The sequence below is a fragment of the Cariama cristata genome, unplaced genomic scaffold, assembly GCF_000690535.1.
Source record: "Cariama cristata isolate BGI_N322 unplaced genomic scaffold, ASM69053v1 scaffold19148, whole genome shotgun sequence".
NCBI classification, from domain to species: Eukaryota; Metazoa; Chordata; class Aves; order Cariamiformes; family Cariamidae; genus Cariama; species Cariama cristata.
In genome coordinates, this window is record NW_009630857.1 from 39,086 (window position 1) to 58,872 (window position 19,787).

The 19,787-nt window shown below is 45.5% G+C and overlaps 1 protein-coding gene across 1 annotated transcript in view; it reads left to right on the forward strand.

Annotated features, from left to right (window-relative positions):
• Positions 1-14,188, forward strand: part of LOC104165959 (gamma-aminobutyric acid receptor subunit beta-4-like) — a gene marked incomplete at its 3' end in the record, with an annotated part of 28,058 nt that extends 13,870 nt beyond the window's left edge. Inside the window, exon 3 of the mRNA XM_009705739.1 lies at positions 14,121-14,188. Coding sequence (XP_009704041.1) covers positions 14,121-14,188 — 68 coding nt within the window. The remainder of the gene's footprint in view (positions 1-14,120) is intronic.
• Between the last annotated feature and the right edge of the window lie 5,599 nt (positions 14,189-19,787).

Here is a 19,787-nt window from a genome sequence, read left to right on the forward strand (position 1 = left end):
GTAAACTTGCCTTCGAGGGACTGCCACTGAAAGTAAAATGTAAAAAGAATGTAAAACCCGTTAGTACAAGTCCTTTTGATTACTCAAAATATATTCCCACAGCCCTAGAGCTGTTCATCAGAGCAGCTTTACATATCTGCATTGTTCTTTTCTTAAGACTCCCAATATCTCAGGCAGAAAAATGTTTTTAACCCACATAGCACGAAATATAAAAGCCAAAGAACATGCTGTAGTTTTACGGCTACATGAAAGACAGACTGTGTGTGCATGTCACTTTTCTCACCTATGTCTGCTTCAAAGAAAAAAAGTTGAAGTCTACTAAACTGTCAGGCTGAACTGATGTAAGATGGCTCTTCAGCAGTAGTGATGGCATTTGGTGCGGAAGTCTGTGAGATCCATTCTTGCAGATAGCCCTTGGTGGGGTTTGTTAAGTGCCTATTTATATCTTGATATTTCATGTGAAATATCATGCACTTGTTAAAACATGACTAGAAACATGGTCAAGACAAATGATGTGCTTAATGATGGCATAAAGCCCATTAAAGGAGTTCACATCACACGTGAGAAAGAGAAATGTTCAACAGTGGAGCCCTATAGCACGAACAGATCAGTCATATAAACAGGTATTCTGGAGATCCAGTAGTTGATCCTGCTCCCATTAAATGGAAAGAAACAGAGCTCTTCTCAGTCAGCCTTTCCTGCCAGGCTATAGGAGCACCGCTGTTTTCTTTGTGCAGGGTATGAATTTCAGGATGGTTTGGGGAACACTGATCATGCAATTCCTACAGGCTGTTCTTCTGGTTTTGGCATTTATCCTTGGTTCTGTGTCAGAGCTGAAAATTCCTTTTCTTCTCTGATCTTTTCCCCCTCCCTTTCCTATTTCTTCTGCTCTTTGCAGTCCTGCAGGACTAGTGTTGTTAAGTAATCATGCACTTACAGATGTCTGTGCTTGTGTCAGGGGTGAGCCTCAGCTAAACCTACCAGGGCTTGGATTTCCCTTCCCAGACCTCAGGACCTCTTAGTTCAAGTCTGGGATGGCTCCGAGTACAGTTATAGTTGGAAAAGAGCCGCTGTAAAAATTACATCTTCTTGTTCCATATTTATTCTCCCTCAGTGGTTTCCATGTCAAACTTGCTCAGTTTACCAGTCAAAACAAGATAGTTCTACCTGCCAGCTCTGCCAGCTCAGCCTGGGCTCTGGAAATCAAGCTGTGCTCTCTCTGCTCTGGACATCATCACCAGCCAAAAAGGATTCTCAAATCAGGGCTGAGCTGGATGTGATTTTGATTATGCACGAATATAATTTGTTCTCAGGTAGTATTATGGGTTCCGTGTGACAGATAGCAGCAAGGCTTCTGTGCTGTATAAACATTGACTAACAAATCTTCTTCCACTACCTATGGGATCATGGGCCACCACTAGGTCCATTTAACATCTAGGGGACACCAAGAGGGGGCAGCTTATTGGGGATGACACAGAAAACCTATGGCAGTGCAAGGAATAGCACTGGGAATTTCTGATTCCTGCTATTGCTCTTTATTCATGAGAAGAGACCTGAGCCCCTTCAGTGCTCTGGTCCACTGCTTGGTCACCAAACTGTGGCCTTTCCTTTGACTGTGGTAGCCTGTGAAATGCCCAAAGGGAACAGGCAGGTGGGCCCACTTCTTGCTGCAAAGAAATGGAAAGGGTATAGTCATAGGAAAGGTTCTCACATGCAATGGGCATTAATTTTGTTCACAAGTAGTTCCCCTTCTGGTGGATACAGGAGGAGGGCATTCCTCACTGTCATTTTAGGAAAAACTGAATTTTTCATCATTGGATGAGTATTTCAAAAAAATTATACGTGGCAGATAATATATTCACTGTATATGATCATGTCATATAGTAGAAAAAGTGGGAAGAGTGTCCTGGCTATTGCACTAGTTCCAACCTTCACTCTTCTCATGCTTCTGTAAAGAATCTCACCATGGTCTGTCAGCAAGAAGGGACACCAGAGCCTTCCCTGTGCCGGTGTAAGACTCCACTCCTTGAGCCCACAGGGTTATTTCAGCTGCTAAAAGCTGTGGTAGGCTTTTGTCTACTACACAGACCAACCCCTACCAAGAGCAATGACCCAAAAGTAGTATGCCTTACTTGATTCCAATGACAATTTATCGTCCTGTACTTGCATTTGGGACCAAGGCTTATCAGTCAGCTGAGATGTGAGAACACCAAACTGCCCCTTCCTCTTCCACAGATCGTAATGGCAGCTGCACGGCAGCACCAGGATGGGCTTGCTGATCAGGACATCTTTCCAAATACATCTTCTCAGCTACCAGGCAGCTTCCTGGTGTTCTTCTTGCTCTTCTCTTACACATTGACCACAGCTAAACAATCCACCTGCAGACTTCTTTCTTTAAGGAGCTTTGCCTTAGTGAGACCACAGCAGATGACTCCTTCAGGTAAAACTTGTGCCATGGGAAAGGCCAGGTTAGGGGGCTGCACCGGGCAGTTCAACAGCATAAAGAAGGGGGCTACCCATTGCAGGTGGCAAAGCTCTGGATGTAATATCAGAGGCTGTCACACCAGGAGAGGAGGCCATCCAGGTTATGGGTGGGAGCTTACTGGTGGGACATTGTCACCTGAAGAAGGAAACTTTCTCCAGCTGGGGAGAAGGTCTGCAGGAAAGCCCAGTCTGCTGGCCTCTGGGGAAAGGTCTCAGCTTGGTAGGAAATTTTTGGAAATGAGGGAGAGGGTAGGCTATGAGATGAATATTTTCTTCTTATCCTCCTTTCATAGCAAAAATAGAACATTCATCACAAGTTCCCCTACATGTTTTTCTTCCCTATTGCATACTAGCTCCTTGCTAGTATTTGAAGCTAGAAAAAAAATTGATGAGTACTCAAGTTAATAATGCGTGATTATTATGTTAATGAATTGCTGGAGATGAATATATATGTAAAAGCTCTGCAAGATTCACTCATCCATGCATCCTGAGTGAAAGCAATTATTTTGGTGAACAAATGGCAGTTAGTTATATCTCTTAATAAGAAGTGCTGGGGTAAAAGATGACCTGGTAACTTTTGTCCAGTTGAATTTCCAGGATAGTTTTGCAAATCAGTCATTACTGAAATGATGGAAACACCAGTGCAGGGGTCAATCTTTCAAAAGTGATCAATTTAGAAACTTGAATTCTTCTTCCTATGAAACTCTTGCAATTCTCAGTCGTCACTGAATTTTGTAAGATTTTATCTGTCTTGAGACTGTGAAGAAAAAGCAGAACAACCTGAACAAGACACATCCAGAAGACTCAGAAACTGGGAGATGAAAACATATCATCCCATGTATAACATTTGGAAAGGGGAAGGCTTGTTTGTGTGTGTGTGTTTGTGCTTTGCTTCTCATGATTTCTAACTCAGACTTGTGATTTTAATGTGGATGTCATGATATTTTCAGGCTTGACTCACTCCTTTTTTTCAATATCTGCACTGTAAATTGTCCTGACCCTCACTAAGCATAAGCCTTGGGCATTGTGTGACCCCCAAATCTCTGCCTCTGAGCTGAACCAAAGGGCCATGTGCCCTTCATAGGATAAGGAAAGGACTGGGTGTGTGGTATGAGGAGGTGGTGGTGGGAGGCGGTGGTGGGAGGCATCTGAAGTCAGCATTAGCAAAAGCCCTAATAGCAGACTCTATCAGAGGTGGTCACTGGGACAGGGCTATGACTCCACAAAGGACTTGACAGAAGTTACAAGAAAAGAGAGACCTTCTCTCCCTTGGAGACCCCAGCCATTGACTTTGCGCTGTGTTGGGGGCTAAAGGACCATGTCCAGCACCATCAAAAAATCATCTCATGGAGGTACAACAAGGGGACCACAGCAGGGCTGTCCCCTGCTGCTCCTGGATGTCCCAGCCCTGATTTCAATATTTGTGCAAGTTTGGCATGTCCTGATCTGGCCATCTTATTTCTTTTATTTTTTCCCCACATACTACACCTGTCCAACTGGATTCAATCCAGCAGTTAGACACTATGGTATACTTTAGAGACAAGAGTCTGTAAACAGTGATGAGGAAGTGTGACTAACTCATTTAAAATTGAAAACGGAGGGGGGGCAAAGGAAAACACCTTCTTCATGTCACTTTGATAAAAGTGAGAAGTCCAGATATTTTGTTGCTGTTACAAATACTCCCAAGATAGGGTAATAGATTTTATATGAACGGAGAAGCTTGTGTTAACCCATTTAAATTAATTTGGTTTGGCTCATTTTCAGCTAAGGGGATTAGTTGGCTCAGGATTTGGTAACGAGTGAGAGTGTTTTCCCAGACAGGTCACATATTCAAGTACAGGCCAGGTCTGCAGTTGTTTGGGGGATGACATTTCCAGTGCACATAAGGGAGAGGCTCCTACATGTAGCAGACGTTTGTTGCTAATGTGCCGGAAAAGACCAGCACTGAAAAGGTGGGTCATGACCTTTGTGCCCTGAGTGGGCAGATGAGAAGTGAGACAGACTGATGGGCAACATGGGAGAAATTTCCACAGCTGCCAGCTGGTATGCAGGAAAAATTGCTAAATGGCCTCATCTGTGTGCCACCCTTACAGCCCCACCTGGGGCAGGGATGGAGGGTCCTGTGGAGGGAGGGAGCCAGGTAGCTGGATCCTGTGTTAGTCCCCAGCAAGCGATGGGATGGGATGGGATGAGATGAGATGAGATGAGATGAGATGAGGTGAGGTGTCCCACATATAGCACCACCCCTAGCATTGGGAGCTGTTTGGCTGTGGGTAGGAGGATGGTGCTGTGGTTTCCCCAGGTAGTTTGCTACACTCCTATCTCCTGAGTTGCTACAAGGAGCGTCATGGTGCTGTGGGGTCCCAGCACTAGGGATTCAGCCCTAATCCTGCTTAAAAAATCCTATGTGCGTTTGTGAACCTTATACCACTGGAGCTTATGCAGGAATCCAGCTGTTTGGGTTGTAAAGAGTGTTTTCCAGGCTGTGAGGGAGCCCTGGGAGTAGGTCTGCTCTGAGACTAACCATGTGAGCTGGAGATGAGGCTTCTGGTGAATGTGCTCTGGTGGAAAGCTGTAGGTATGTGAGTAAATACTCTGCTCCCTTTTGTACATTGACCTAGGGGGTTCAAAATACTTGGTGTCTGTGTGCAATCCTTTCTGAAGGTCTGCCCTCTTAAAAAGCAGGATAATGGGCAGTGGGCTAAGAAATTAGGAGAGCAGCAGGGTGCCAAAGGCTTCTGAGCCTGCCTGAACTGGGGGAGTGGTGGCTCTGGGAGTGCGAACAAGTGCCTAGTCTGGTTGTGAGGAGATGGAACAAACAGGAGTTCTGAGTGCCTGAGTAAAAGCCAAAGGGCTGGACTATTCCTGAGTCCCCTACAGCTTCCCAGGCAGGCGGGCAGAACTGTGCCCCACGGCTGCACTGCCAGGGCCCACAGGAGAGATGCACTTGTCTGCCAGAATCCTGACAGAGGTAGGAGGGAAGCCTTCTCAGGTGGAGAAATGTGTGGGTGGCTGATCAGTGTGGGTCTGATGCTTCACATTGCTGCTGGGGAAAAAATGCTTGGTTTGTGTTGATCTGCTGTCAGTCTACAATATACGCTTGCTCAGGAAGCCCCATTACCCTCCTACTACCACTCTTGGTGGAGAGTAAGAGCTGAAGGGATCTGGGATGCTCAATGTCTCTGCTTTTCCTAGAGTTAGCTCAGTGTAACCACAGGGAAATGCAATGTTTCATAGTGTCCAGCTCTGCAGGGAGGGATGTAAAAGCAAAGCACAAAAGTGTGATTGTGTGGACATGGGAGGAATGTCCCTGGAAGGGGAGGGCAGGTGACCAATCCTTGCTCTAGCAGCACAGTGAACTAGGAGGTCAGGGCATTGCCTTCGTCTCCTGATAATCAGATCTGGATCTGCCTTCTGCAACCACCCTGCTGCGACAAAGAAACTGATGACTGTGGCAGCTCTGCAAAGTAAACTGGCTGTGGCCTGAGGTGGGTGTTGCCTACTTCAAGGAATGGATGGTAGATGAGAATTGATGCCTCTGGTAAAGTTACTCTTAAAGAGTTGATTGCTTGGGACCCACTGGTGGTGCCAGGTTGATAATGATCAGGCCTGGTAAGGTGATACAGTTGTGTATATCTGTAAATGAGAGTAAATATGCAGTTTGACAAACCTGAGAACTTATTTCCCCTCACTTTGGTGTAACCTTACCAAGTGTGCATCACCCAGGCAAGAGATACGCACACGGAAGGCTTTGGAGGACTCAATTGCTGAGGATGAAACAGCTTTAAAAATGTGTCTCCTGAATATTGACCTTGGCCTCTTCCAAGAACAGATGGTATCCTGAATAGTCAGTGATTTTTCTTAATGCTGAAAGCCCTGTGTTTGTGTACAGGTGCTTTGCTGAATTGAGTCCACCAGTAGTACAGATGCTGTAAGGGTTAGTGTCTACTCTCTTGTTCCATTTTTAAGCCTGTACATTTGAAACCTTGTTTTTATTCGGCTTGGGTAGCTGTCTACCAACATCTTTTAAAATCAAGCCTGATTTAGCTTCCTCTGTAATCCTTCAACACCTCTGGGACAACCTTTACACTCTTTTTGCAGCCAGTTGATTGTTCTTTCTCACTTTCAAATTTCCATGGGATATTTGCAATATCCCAGTCTAATATCTACTAATCCATTAAAGATACCCATGAGATAGATTAGGTAATCCACTGTGCCTCACAGATTGTGCTCCTTAGCTCACTGCTTTCCCTAGAATAGTCACAGAACAAGTGCTACATCTGCATTGGGAAAGCATTGTTCCTCCAAAAGGATATCTCAGCACTGGCTCACGAGGAGGGACAGCTTGCTCGAGAAAATGCTCTGTATCTATTCAGATCTACAGGGACAGCTTCATTTGACAACATGCTGGAAATGTGGTTGCCATTATCGAGGTTAACCTGTGTGTTTGCAAAGAGCATCACAGGATAGCAGTACTTGAGTGGTCAGTTCTGCCTGCTCTGCAAGTGCTGTGTCTCTTGGCTCCTTGCTGAAGAATTGGCCTCATTGCTTCTTTGGAGGAAAGCCTGTCCCTTACAGAAGCCCTTGATTTGTTCAGTGTTTGCATATTCCAGAATCTGCTCAAAAGCTATCCTATGCTTGTACCCTCTCTTAGATGTTCCATCAAACTTGACGTTACCATCTTGATGAGAACTTGCTCTAACTTTTTATTTCTCTTGGGAAGTCCCTAGTGTTCCCCCTGCTTAAATGAATAGTGCAAATTCAGTCATCTGACTGGATGATGTGAAAACCCAGGCTGCCAGGAGAGCAGAATGGTACAGGCTGGAAATTCTCATTAGCCTACTTGCACAGGGTGATGCTGTGTCTGGTCTTATGTGGCTGGATGGAAAGCCTAGCAAGGTTAGGCACAATCTTGTTCTGTGTGCAGGCTTAGCAGCTTAAAAAGTGCCAAGCACTCCCTAAAAAAAGTATGGCAAAATGCAGGAAACCTGTCAGGCAGAAGAAACTTTTCTGCCAGATCTACTTGGAGACTAGCTGCAATCTCCATGACGATTAGTGGTGATAGGGGTTCTGCCCTTGCAGAACAGTGCATCAATGGGGAGGTAGCAGGCATTGACAGCCCCAGATTTTCTGAATACTAGAGCCCTGTCTTTCAGCTCCAAAATACCATGCTTGCTTCATGTGGAGGAGATTCCTTAGCTGCAGAAAGTCCCTCATACTCCCTGTTCCCCCAGAGACAAGAAGGCAGTGTCATATTTGCTGACTTGCCATAAGACCATCTCTCTTTCTGGTAACGTATAACAGTGGCCAAAAGCGCAATGCTATGGTATGTTTTGCTGTTTTAAATCCGATGGATGCCATGGAGTGACCTGCTAAAAGTAGGGGGAGAGCTTTGATATCAGCCTCTGAGTGTGTTTGATATTTTGATATTCCTGCCTGTTGTGGCTGAGTCTGGCGAACTTAGAGCACAGCATCAGCTAGGACAGAGGTCATGGAAATAATAGTAAAAAAACAAGCGGAAAAAGGGTTGGAGACTGTTTAATGGGTATTTAAACTTAGATTTTGTTGGAAAAGTTTAAGTAGGTTCTTAAGAGACCGTGCTGAACCCAGCACTTCTAGATGTCACTGCAAATCAGAGCTGCTGAATGAAAGTGGTTCCCAAAACAATTCTGCTTTCATGATATATGGTCAACTTTTCTCACTCCTCAAGCAATGTTAACACTTACTGAGTTCATAGTTGATGCTGTACCTAAACTAAAAAAAAATGGAAAGGAACAGGAAAATTAGCTTTGGGAAACTTCTTTGTGATTTGGCTTGTGTAGCCTGCTGGGATGGCACCTTTTAGACATTCTCCTATTAACTGCCGTAGCAGAGCCTCAGTCTTGACATCCATGAGCACAGCTATTACGCAGACAGCACTTTGTGAACTCCTCTTACAATTCTCCTGTATGGTGAAAAGCTAGAAGCATTTCTGTTCTCCCTGTCCTGGGATGTAGGTATAGACTCCTCCACAGTGAATTTGGGTGTCCTGACAGTAGACTGGCCTCTTAGTTGTCTTTTGGGTGGGTTTAAAAAAACTATGGCCCAGGACTGATTAGTCCATCAGCGTAAAATTATTCAAGGGTATCTGTTTTGGGAAGGACAGAGTGGGATTTCTTGAGATTGTATGGTTGCATCCAGGCAGCTAGTGACAAGCCTCATGCTGAGTATGCTGCCTTCTGCACCTCTGATTACCTGGGAGCTCTTGCCTCCTAACTAACCATGTCTGTCAGCCCTTGTATAACCAACTCATCACTGCATGTAGCAGACATGTGGGTCATGATTTTAAGCTGTACACATAAAGCCAGGGGGCCCTGAGGTTCAGTGCTGTGAAGAAAGAAGAGGCAGTGGCTTGGGCAAACCATTTTCTGCAGAAGGAGCAAGTAGGTACTGGACAGTTCTCCCTTGTTCAGGACAGTTGGGATAAAACCGAAGGAAAAAGTCCTGGGAGGGAACTCACAGTCTGTGTGCTGGTTGTGCCTTTGGCAAGCCTGAAAATATCTTAACTGCTGATCCTGTTTGGTGTGGGGGTCAATGAAAATGCAAGTAAGGCACTGCAGTCCTGTAGCTACATAAATCAACAAACCTTACCCTCTTCATGCCTACCCGTATCACCCTGCATTTGCAAAAACAGTTCTGCTAGCCAGTGCAGGGCAACTTTCTCTGGGACTTGCTGTTTCTGGGCTCTATTGCCACTGCTGTCCTCCAGCTGCTGAAGAGCTGGGAATGAGGAGCAGGGCTTTGTATGGATGGAGTCTTATGCCTGTGGGCATTTACCATTGCAGTGTAAGGCACAGACCTGTTCTATATGTAGTTTTAGTGGCTGAAGCCTCTAATTTTCTCTGGTTGGCTTTGTTTACTCAGCAGAAGACCTTAAAGCAGCTTTCATGCTGCTGCAGGGATCTCAGAGACTGATGATGCCACAGGCAGGGTGCAAGCAGGGAACGCTGGGGCTCATGCACAAAGCTGTCTTGAATAATCTTTCCTCTTGTCCAAAAGAGACAGAGCTGTACTCCCTCTTCCTGCATGCATGATGCACTCTAATGGTAAGAGCTAGGCTGCCCCTTGTACATCTCTAACCTCCTACACAAAGCGAGCAGCTCCCAGGATGGGTGCAGTGGGTTTGGACACGCCTCTGTGGCTTTATGAAAATGCTGCATATGGGAAGTTGCTTTTTGTTTTCTCTGTACTAGTGACATGTCATCTTTGCTTCAGTGGCTGTTTTCTGGATACCATGCTTTTAAAGTAGAGATGTAGACAAATTGGCAAAAGGCCAGAGGAGATCAACACTAATTGTCAGAGCTTTAGAAAACATGACCTCTGAGGAGAGGTTGAAGAAATCAGGTGCATTTAATCTAGGCAAGACAGTATTGGGGGGGAGTGAGAGGAATGTCATGGTTTCTCAGTACAGAAAAGCTGTTGTTAGGGAAGAATGATCTATTCTTTCGCTATCGTGGGGGGAAATGGTGAGGTAAAACTACATTTACACTGCAGAGGTTTGGTTTGGATATTTAGGAAAAGCCTTCAGTGCAGTGAAATGCAGGAAGAGATTGTCTGGGGGAACTGTGGCATTTCTAACACTGGTATTTTAGAGAAACTCTGTTCTGCTTCCATGAAAGATATGGGCTGTGCAGCCTCCCAGGATCCCTGTTAGTGCCTTTGCTCCTGTAGTTCAGGCTAAAGGGTAGGTTTAAGACTGATGCCTGTCCCTTAGCAACCGTAAGCCTTGGCTCTGCCGGTATTGCCAAGTTCACGTGGTCAGAAACACGCGAAGCAGACTTCTCAAAGCATTGGCTGTAGTTCATAAAAATGGCGTGGCTTCAGCGCATAATAAAGTTCTGTGTATCTGCCCACTGTTTTTGAGTTTTTTTGGCTGTGTCTGTATTGCAGTTGGAGATCTGATAGCAGAGAAACCCAAGCTTGCTCTAGTCTAACTTTCTTGGGTAGGAGTGAAGAGAGGGCAGCTTGGACCTTAGTACAGGGCAGTTGCCCAAGTAAGCATCAACTGTCTGGAGACCTATTACACTAAATATTGTGCTATTGTCTTTGCTGCTCTCTACAGCTGAAGTACTAGGCTGAGATCTGGAAGAGATGTCCTGAACCAGGCTGCCATCAGCTCTGGCTGTAGCGCAGGCAGACACAGGCTTGGAAACATGATATTTCTTCTGCAGTTGTGCCATAGGAATTACTTCTGTAGAAATACGGCTCTAGGTTCTGGGGCTTTTAAGCACTATAAAATAAAATGTAAAAATAATAACTGGTTGCTGGGAAAATATTGCAGATTAGCACAACTTGTTCTCTACCTTGACTGTTTTTGTATTTGACAAGTATCACTTGCAGGAAAAGGACATGTTTTATTATAACTCTTTTGCCTGCTTCCCTTCCAATTTCCCAAGTACATTTTTCACAGACATCCAACTACTTTCAGGACAAAATGTTGGTGATTTCTCCAGTGGTGGTGAGAAATGGGTGCATGTGAGGGTGCTGTTCACTGGTGAAAATGGCAGAATTTCTCTCACTCCCCCCTCACTCGTGATCTTGCCTACAAATCTTTTCTAGGTGTAAGGTTTTTCTTTAAGGGGAGATGGTCTGGGTTTTTGCACCCATTGGCAAGGCACAGATAAAAGCATGGATCTTTAATATCAGGTTTGATTCTTTTGCCTTGTCTCAGATCCATAAATGCAGAGTTCTGCCTTTTTGGACAAATTTACAGATGACGTTATCCCATATTTTAAATACCCTACTTTTGTATCCCTCTTGCCTGAAGCTATGAACATTGGCACAATTGATGTCCTTTGTTTATTTTGTGTACTACTTACAGCCTGAAAGTTGGACACCAGCCGGTCTAGTTTTTCGCTGAGCTGCAGTAAGAGGTCGGGCATGCTTTTTCTGTTGGCTGTGTACATTCTCTTGCATCCTTGTCCCGAGGAAACTGTGAGCCAGTCTTCATAACAGGGATGGAGAAAATGAAATGGCTTCCCAGTGATCAAGCTAAGAGTAGGTCCAGTAAAGGCACAACTTTGCATATCTTCATCTTTGGAGTGTTTGTATGACAATCACATGCTTCTGCTTGTGAGTTGATGGGCACACACCCCAGGGGTTGCAAGTGGGCAGTGGAGTCTCCCACTTGCTGTGGTAGATGGGGTGTAGAGGCCTTGGCAGTGCCTAGAGTGGCCAAGAGAAAGACTGCTGACTGTGCATGGGAGCTGGGTACAGCTGAGCCCAGGCTGATGGGGAGCGGCGTGGCTGATCTCCACTCCAATGTTCATCTTGGAGCTGGGAGTCGGGAGGTCTGGATCTTATCCACAGCTCTGACACTGAGTCACTGCATGACCTCAGGCAGTCAGATACCATGGTGATGAACACAGCACAAATGTCTGGACAGATAGATTAGATTGGATAGACTCTGTATTTGACAAATATTTGTATATCACCACTGTCAGTGCTCCTCTGCTATAACCACCCAGACTGCTAGTTTCAGTGGGTCTCTGTTACACAACAGCGGGAAGAAACACTTTTTGCACTGGGGAACGAGGGGACACATAACCACAGTGACACAAGTACTGGTGGTGACAGACTGGAAGCAAAGCAGGCAGTAGGGCAACTCTTGGAGGAAAAAAACACTGCATGACGGAAAGGCTCAGGAATTGGGAGCTGGCTTCTCCCCAACTCTGCTGCAGCCCTGCGCATCATCCCATCTTTCCTCCTGTAACCAATTAGTCTGTAAGATCCCCAGGGCAGGGGTGACTTCCTCCTCCTAATATGGCTTCTATCACGAGGGCCTGGTTTCAGAAAAAAGACAAACTACCAAAGCGAGACTTCCTTAAAAGCTTTCCTGTGCCACTGTCAGCCTCTGGCACAAGGGAGGATGCAGAAGAATCGGCTCTCCCTGGAGTGACTCTTGGTTATTTTCCCACCTGATTCCCTTGTGAAAGATGAACATAGCGGTATAGCAAAGATATGGCTAGGAGTGTGCCTGTGTAGGGATTTTCAGAGGCTCTGCAAGGTTTCCTGAGCACCCCTGCCTCCAGCATCCCTGACAACAAGCCAGGAGTACTGGAGAAGAACACTGCCTCTTTAAGGAGATGTGCATAGCAGGGCCTAATTACAGTTGTTGATTCTGATGTTTTCGGTGTTGTTCATATTCCATTAAAGGATAATGTGGCTTAATTTGCAGCAGAGGGTCTTGGTTAACAGTACACCCAATCACAAGGCAGCCCTAATGACACTACTTCCCTACTTCTGGTAACACATAATTAAAAAATCACTTCATTTCCAGTTGTGTGGTTCTCCCCTCTCCCCCAGTCTCCTAATTGCTTTCTAAGCCATTTCATGATTGTCTGTACATATTTCAGCACTTAGATCTACTAATGAGTCCATGGAAGAGTTAATACCTTGAGTGGCATAACTGCTTGCCATTCCCTTTCTAGTGTTGCGTTGCAAGAAATCATTTTCCACCTTGCACGTGTGCAAAAAGGGTCTTTACTTGTGGTGGGATTGTGTTTGTGCTCTAGTGTCAGAGCTGTGGGGATGACAGGGGAGGGTAGCACTTGGAAACCCCATCTCAAGCTACAGGAGGTTTTTCGCTGGTTTTGGTGGTGGATGTGTGTCTCTCTGCAAGTTGTTTTATGTGGCTTAAATCCCACTGAAAGGGCTGTCCTGTTGCCTGGCTGTGGGAGCTCTAGTCAGAGGGGCTTAGGTAGAACTGGGTATGAATCTGGATCTAGCTGGGATGACCACACATCTGGAAGAACTGGCTGAAATAGCTAGTTTATGCCCTGATTCTATGTTTATGGGAAGCGGTAATACAGCTCTTGCTGCACTTGGGCAAGCGTGGACAATAGGTCTGGCTGTGACTGCCCTTGTGTGATTTTCTTCACAAGCTCATCTTGCATGCTGCAGTCAGTGGCACTTACTGTGACATGAGGGTAGCTTCGTCACTGGGTAAGGGAATATCTGAATTTTCTAGTAAACCTGCGCACAGCTGTCTACCATAGCTCTATGGCTACAGGTAAGAGGATGCAGGGGACGTGTGTCCTGATGCCCATGGTAAAATGGGGAATCTGTTCTCTAATCCAAGCGCTGCGCTGCTCTGCTCTGAAAAGCCACTATATAAATGCTGCTTTCTCAGTTCATAGATCTGGTTCCTGTACTTGTCTGGTATCTTCGGCTTTTCAGACTGAGCACTCAGAGCTGATGGAATGATGGAGGAATGAGCTGGAGTATCTTCCCATGTGTTGCATGGGATTGATTGCTATGTTCTTTGTATGGTCAATCAGTAACACCTTATGCAAGCCCACTGGGAGGCTACTGATTGTCTCTGAAGGCATTATTTGGAATAATCGGAGATAATTGTATAGGGGGTAATTAACTTCCAGGAATTAAAGAATCAAGCTTAGTATGCTCTACTCCTAGGGGTGAGTTAGAGAAATCTACTCTTCTCTAATCATTTGAACACATGTGACTTGGAAATCCTTGATATTTGGGGAATGTGAGGCTGCTTCAAGTCATATCCATGCATTCCTAGGCAATTCTTTAATAGCAGATAAGGAAGGAGGGCTTGAATATGGTCCTAATCCAGTCCATTTGTGTTTCAGGTAACCCTGTCACAGTGGGAATGAGCATCCATATCTCCAGCATTGACCAGATCTCTGAAGTCAACATGGTGAGTCCAGAAAGAAAAAAAAAAAAAGCCTAATAAACCATTCTTCCATTTTCTGGTGCAAATGTGCTTCCAAGACAACGGTTCCTTGGAACCACTTGAGATCTCAGGGTGCACTTCTGAAAAGCAGGATAGTCACACCCCTGCTACCTTCACCTGGTATTACAGACCTTCCCTGCAGCTGGGAAGTTGTTGGAGGAAGAGTGACATTTATCTGGTACTGAAGAAGTTTGGTTTTTTTCTTCTACTTTGGACAGAGTTGTGAGGGGCGATGGGAAATCTGATTTGAGACAGAATTATTCCTCACAAAAGCATAAGGAATTCAAGGATGATTTTTCCACGTGTGGTGTGATGAAAAAGCAAATCAAACACTTAACTAGGCAGCAGGAAATGAGGGTTTTTTTCCAAATTTCTTTCTCAGTATATTAGTTTCAGTCTGAACCTTGCTCCTTCTACCCACTGAGTGGCCTCTGTCACTGGGACTGACTGTCAGTTGTCCCCACAGCCTCAGCCCAGCCCCGGACTGAAACAACACTTGCAAGAGAGGACTGGCATGTGGGACCTCTGTGGTACACGCTTACCGCTGCTGGTAGTACTTGTGATGTGGTTGGACATACCGAAAGACTGGAGTTCACTTCCTAATGTGGGGTAGATTCTAGCAGGGTTAACGCGTGTCTGTACCCACACGCTGATGTATCCCTGTTGTTATCTGTGAACATGTGGATGGAGGACCTCTGCTGACATCTGTGGAACTAGTGGCATCTTATCCAGAGTAGATTCTCATCTCTTATACTTCTGTGCTGGTTGCACAGCCACCTCTCCGAGCCATTAACGCTTATACTTTAAAAGAGTAGATGTGAATTGTATTTTTCAGTTGACACAAAGGCAGTGGTGGCTTTACAGGCAGCCTGTGCCTGCCAAGTTGAAAAACAGTCAGTGGCTTTTCATGTTTGCTGGTGATAATTTGGCCCTTCTTTGGAGATCTGTACTGGAAAGGGAAGCATCACATCTAATGGAGATTTGGGTTTTGGCGGCGTTGATAGACTGGAGCTTTTCATACCACTGAGAAGAAAAAAATTATCTGCTCAGATAGCAATGGTTTGGGGTGAAATTTGTTAATTATTTTGGTCATGGTTTGGGTACACATCCAGGCCTGTGCTGTCTGTCTCTCACAACCCCTTAGCATCCAGCAGAGGACATGGATTGCGCTGATCATTGACTAACCTTGCCTTCTTCCCTCCTGCCCAGAGGCTTTTCCTCCAAGTTCTTCTGCTTTCCAAGAGGCTGAGTGGAGTGGAAGGCTGGTGGGGGCCTCCTAGCAGCAGCTGTCCTGTTTCTTGGTTCCTGACACATGTAGAAGAATCCTAGGCCATTTTAGAGCTCTTGCTGTTCAAGTAAATTAAAACCTTGCTCTCCCAATGCTCCTGTCCTATTTATCTGTTTCTGGACTGTCCTGCCCTGTTTCTCTGGCCCACCAGCTATTCTACTGTTGCATGAGGGGGAGGAGGGGAGGCGAGACAATCTGACTAGTCGTTATGCTTTCCAAACTGCTTGAAAATCCTGAATACCTATGTTGATATGACCCACGGTAAAGGGCCAACCATGAACCTTCAAGTTCTCATATAGAACAGTTTCTTTTGCAGACTCTGCTATCATCCCACCATTACCGTAGTTAGCTGCATAGTGTTACACCTCAGTCTAGAAACAATGACACTGGACAGCTAGAAATTCAGGTACAGACCTATGTCCCCATTGCATTGGGTAGCTGTGCTTGAGGTTAGGCTCAACTTAGAAGAGCGAGATGGCTTAACCTAGTTCCGTCTATCTTGCCTGTCAGCACAGAGCTCAACTTTGAGTTATCTTCTCCCCTCTGTCTCTACTTGGACCTGAATTTTCTTATGTGGTGAACCAGCCATCACCCTCCTTACCAGAGCCAGCATGAACAATTTGTGGTCTGAACCTGTAGGTTAAGACCCCAGTTTGCCCAAACATAACTGGGAGGGAGAGAGAGATTTTGTTCTCAGCTTACTGGTAACAACTGCCCTGATCTTCCTCTGTAGAGCTGAGAAGATAGCTGAGCACTGCAGAGGCTGGCTCAGGATGAACCTCCTGCTGGAGATGTGTCCATGGACTATAAAGGCTGACCAAGTGCTTTGTCATACACCTGTTGTGAGCAGCTGTGGCCAGGCATGCTGTGTCCTCGGCTGGTAGCCATTTTCTTAGCAACACTTTCCAACCTTTGCCATGTGTATGCAATGTTCTCCCCTCTCCAGTGAACACCTGCTTCCCTCTGTCACAGGATGGCTGGGGCAAATGTGTTTCTCCCTGGCCCTGAGCATACAACAACAACAATAACTCTGTGGGGTGCATGGGAGAGTAGGTTTCCTGGAGTGGACCTTCATCCACATGCTGCTCTTGCAGAAACTGGGCAGTACTATTGAGGGATATTGAGTGTTTTGATGGTTGTGGCACAGTTGTAATCAGGCTGGGCACCAGGCACTGACCATACCATGCTCCTTTTGATACTATGGATACATGTCACTTCTGGGCTTTTGATTATCCCTCCTGGCTCCCTGTTTGACTTGATAAACATAATTTCCTGCCCATCCTTCCTACATATGTTGGGGTGGGGAGGGGGGCAGAATGGAGGACAAAATGGCGATATGTGAGAACTTACTCAAGATCAAGATCTATAAGCATCATGGTGAGGCAGCTTCAAAAAGGGGTTAAAAAATCAGAATCATCTTACAGAACAAACATTTAAGGAGAAAAGAGTTCTTATGTGATGTAAGTTTCCAGGCTGAAGGGATTTTATGTGCATCATTCTTCCGTGTGAGAGAGACCCTGGGGAAAAGGCTGTGTCTTACCCCTGCTCTGGACATGGATACTGGCAAGAAAAACAAGACATTTTTTGGCATCTTGTGTGATTGGGAAAAGGACTGTGCAATGAATAAATTAAAGGCACACAAGTGAAGCTGCGTTGTCATGGCAACCAAATAGCTTCTATTGTTCCACCAGGAGTGTTATTACTTACTGCCCCTTGTAGGATAATTAATTAATCCTCAGACATCCTTTTGAGAACAATGGCTCTGGTGCTGGGGCTGGGCAGGTTGAGGAGAGCCCCTAGCTCTCCCATGCCTTTCCTTGGGACTCTTGGCATCTGCTGGCTGTGTGATGGTGGGGAACAAGTGCTGTCAGTGACTAGCTGTTGCATGATTCAAAAAGATGTTTTCCACAGGAGACGAGCTGGATGCAGTGCTGTGGAGGAATACAGCTCCTCCCATGATTTAAGGAGCACTCCTTGCCTTCAGTCTCATGGGAACTGTATTCCCCAAATGATGATGTGGTGGCATTTCAGTCCTGGTGTATACAGGCAAAGGCAACACAGTTATGTCTTTATGCTGGAAGTTCCCAGATACTCTGATATACAGAATGCTTTGCAGCTGCCTGTACATGCTATGTGTGTCCTGGTGCCTTGCTATACAAAGTCGATGCATTTCCATCTCCGTGAGGGTCATGCCCAGATACTGTGCCATGGTACAGCTCAGAAGATGGAGTCATGCCAGGATGCAGGATGTTCATAGGTGCAATACTGGCTTTGTAATGATCTCCCAATGATGAGGGACCAAAACTACAGATCTTATTTTTAAAAAATGGCATCTTCTTATTCATCGCAGCTGATGCCTGTGTGTGATCAGCCGTATTTTCAAGCTCACTTGCTAGAGTAATGCTTTATTGCTGTGTACTCCTCTTAGCCCTGCTAAGCAACGCAGAGCTGCAGCCTCTGTTCTTGTCAGTGATTAGAAGGATTATTTGCTGAGCCCCTATCAGTGACATCAATTGAAATGCCTAAGAAAGGATGCCACGGGCCAGGCCAAATAGGTATTGGGGAGGGCACATTTGACTGACAGACCTTATGGGAAGTGCTGATCCATGAAGATGAAAGACCTAGCTGGAGTCTTTTCATATCCTGTACGAATTTGCGAGTTGGGGTTTTAAAGGCAGGCTGAAAGGAGGAATGTCTTGATAATGATGTTTAGTAGCCCAGATGATCTGCAAAGAATGGAAGGATGGTACCTCCTAGCTCTCCTTATAGGAAATGGGCTGGATAAGTTACCTGGTAAATGCCATTTTGCTACAGATGGTTGAATTGCGGTAAGCGTGAAACAACATGCAGGTATTTACAGATGCTTGTTGGTGTATAGTGATACTTGGACAGTGCTATGTTCAGACCTCTTAGTATGGTACTCAAGTTACTGAGGAGTCTAGCAGTAATTCTGACCCAGGAGAATGAAGAGCGCTGGCAGCATGCAGCTCAAGTCCTTCTGCAGCTGAAGCGGCATGCAGGTTTCTGTCCTTGCACTACGTGGCCTGAATGCTGCCCAAAGTCACTATCACTTTAATGGTCTGGCTCAACCAACCTGCTTTGGATCCAATTCTGATGGTATCCAGTACCAATGGCTCCAGTAGGAGTTGGAAGTCTTCTTCCACTCCTGCATGTCCTTTCAACAGACAGCTGAGGACTGGCCTGTTCAGGGTGTTTTGTACTTGCTGCATGGTGGGACTAGAGGTTAATACTTCCAACTGTAGCCTTCTCTTTCTCTAAGGAATCTCTGGGGACATATTTTTCTAGTACCAGACAGTTCAGACTCCCTTCAAGCATTAATGAACTATTTCAATAAGGAAAACAACCAGAAGTTTTGTATGCATTTGAAATAAGAGGTGGTTACCCTTCATAACGTTTCAATTTTCCTGCCCTATGATCTGTGCAGTTCTACACCTGCTCCCTCCTGTGTATCTGCACACCGTAGACAGCTCAGAGCATCCAGCCGTTATAGTTGTGATTTCTCTGTGGCTCCTATAATTTATTCATCCCAAGATGCTCTCCTACATCTGCAATAACATTGTTTCAGTTTGTTATAGCACTAGCTTTAAAGTTTTATAAACCTGGTGACAAGTTGAAAAGTTACAAGAGAATTGTTGTAGAGGGCTAGTGTAAGAAACAAGGCTTCCAAATAGAACTGTTTGCAGGAATATATGAGTTAAAGGAATGATGCCTGTGGGATTGGCAATGCCTTTTGCTGGGGGACAGTCTGCAGTGCAGATAGGTTAGAGGTTGGTGCAGGATGCTTAGCAAAGATGACCTTGATCCTTTGCTTCATTGCCTCCTGCTTCCTACTCCTGTATCACCTGTTGCCACGCTGCTGTCTTGTCAGAGTGATTGTGCTTGCACTGGCATACTGCACTGGATCTCTTGGGGGCTGTGGAAGGAAGCATCATGTCTGTTATTTCCCAACTTCCTGAAGCCTGCTTGAATAACAAACTGTCTTGTGTGGCACAGAAGTTTTCCCTGTTCAAGAGAGCTGTTAAGCATGTCCCAAGACAGCAATGAGCTGTAAGGGTCTTAAATTGGCTTTTAACCCAAAAGAAAGTGGATCAGGTTGTGTATAAGAGTGTTCTTGACCAGCACAGTTCATCCTACAACCTGTTACGCCATCATCAGTGGGGCATCACTCTTCTCATCATGTCAAATTTTCTCTCTATTAGGCGTGCTTGAAATAGCCTGTCTAGTGGAATCTGTCCTGATCAGGTTTTGCAGTTC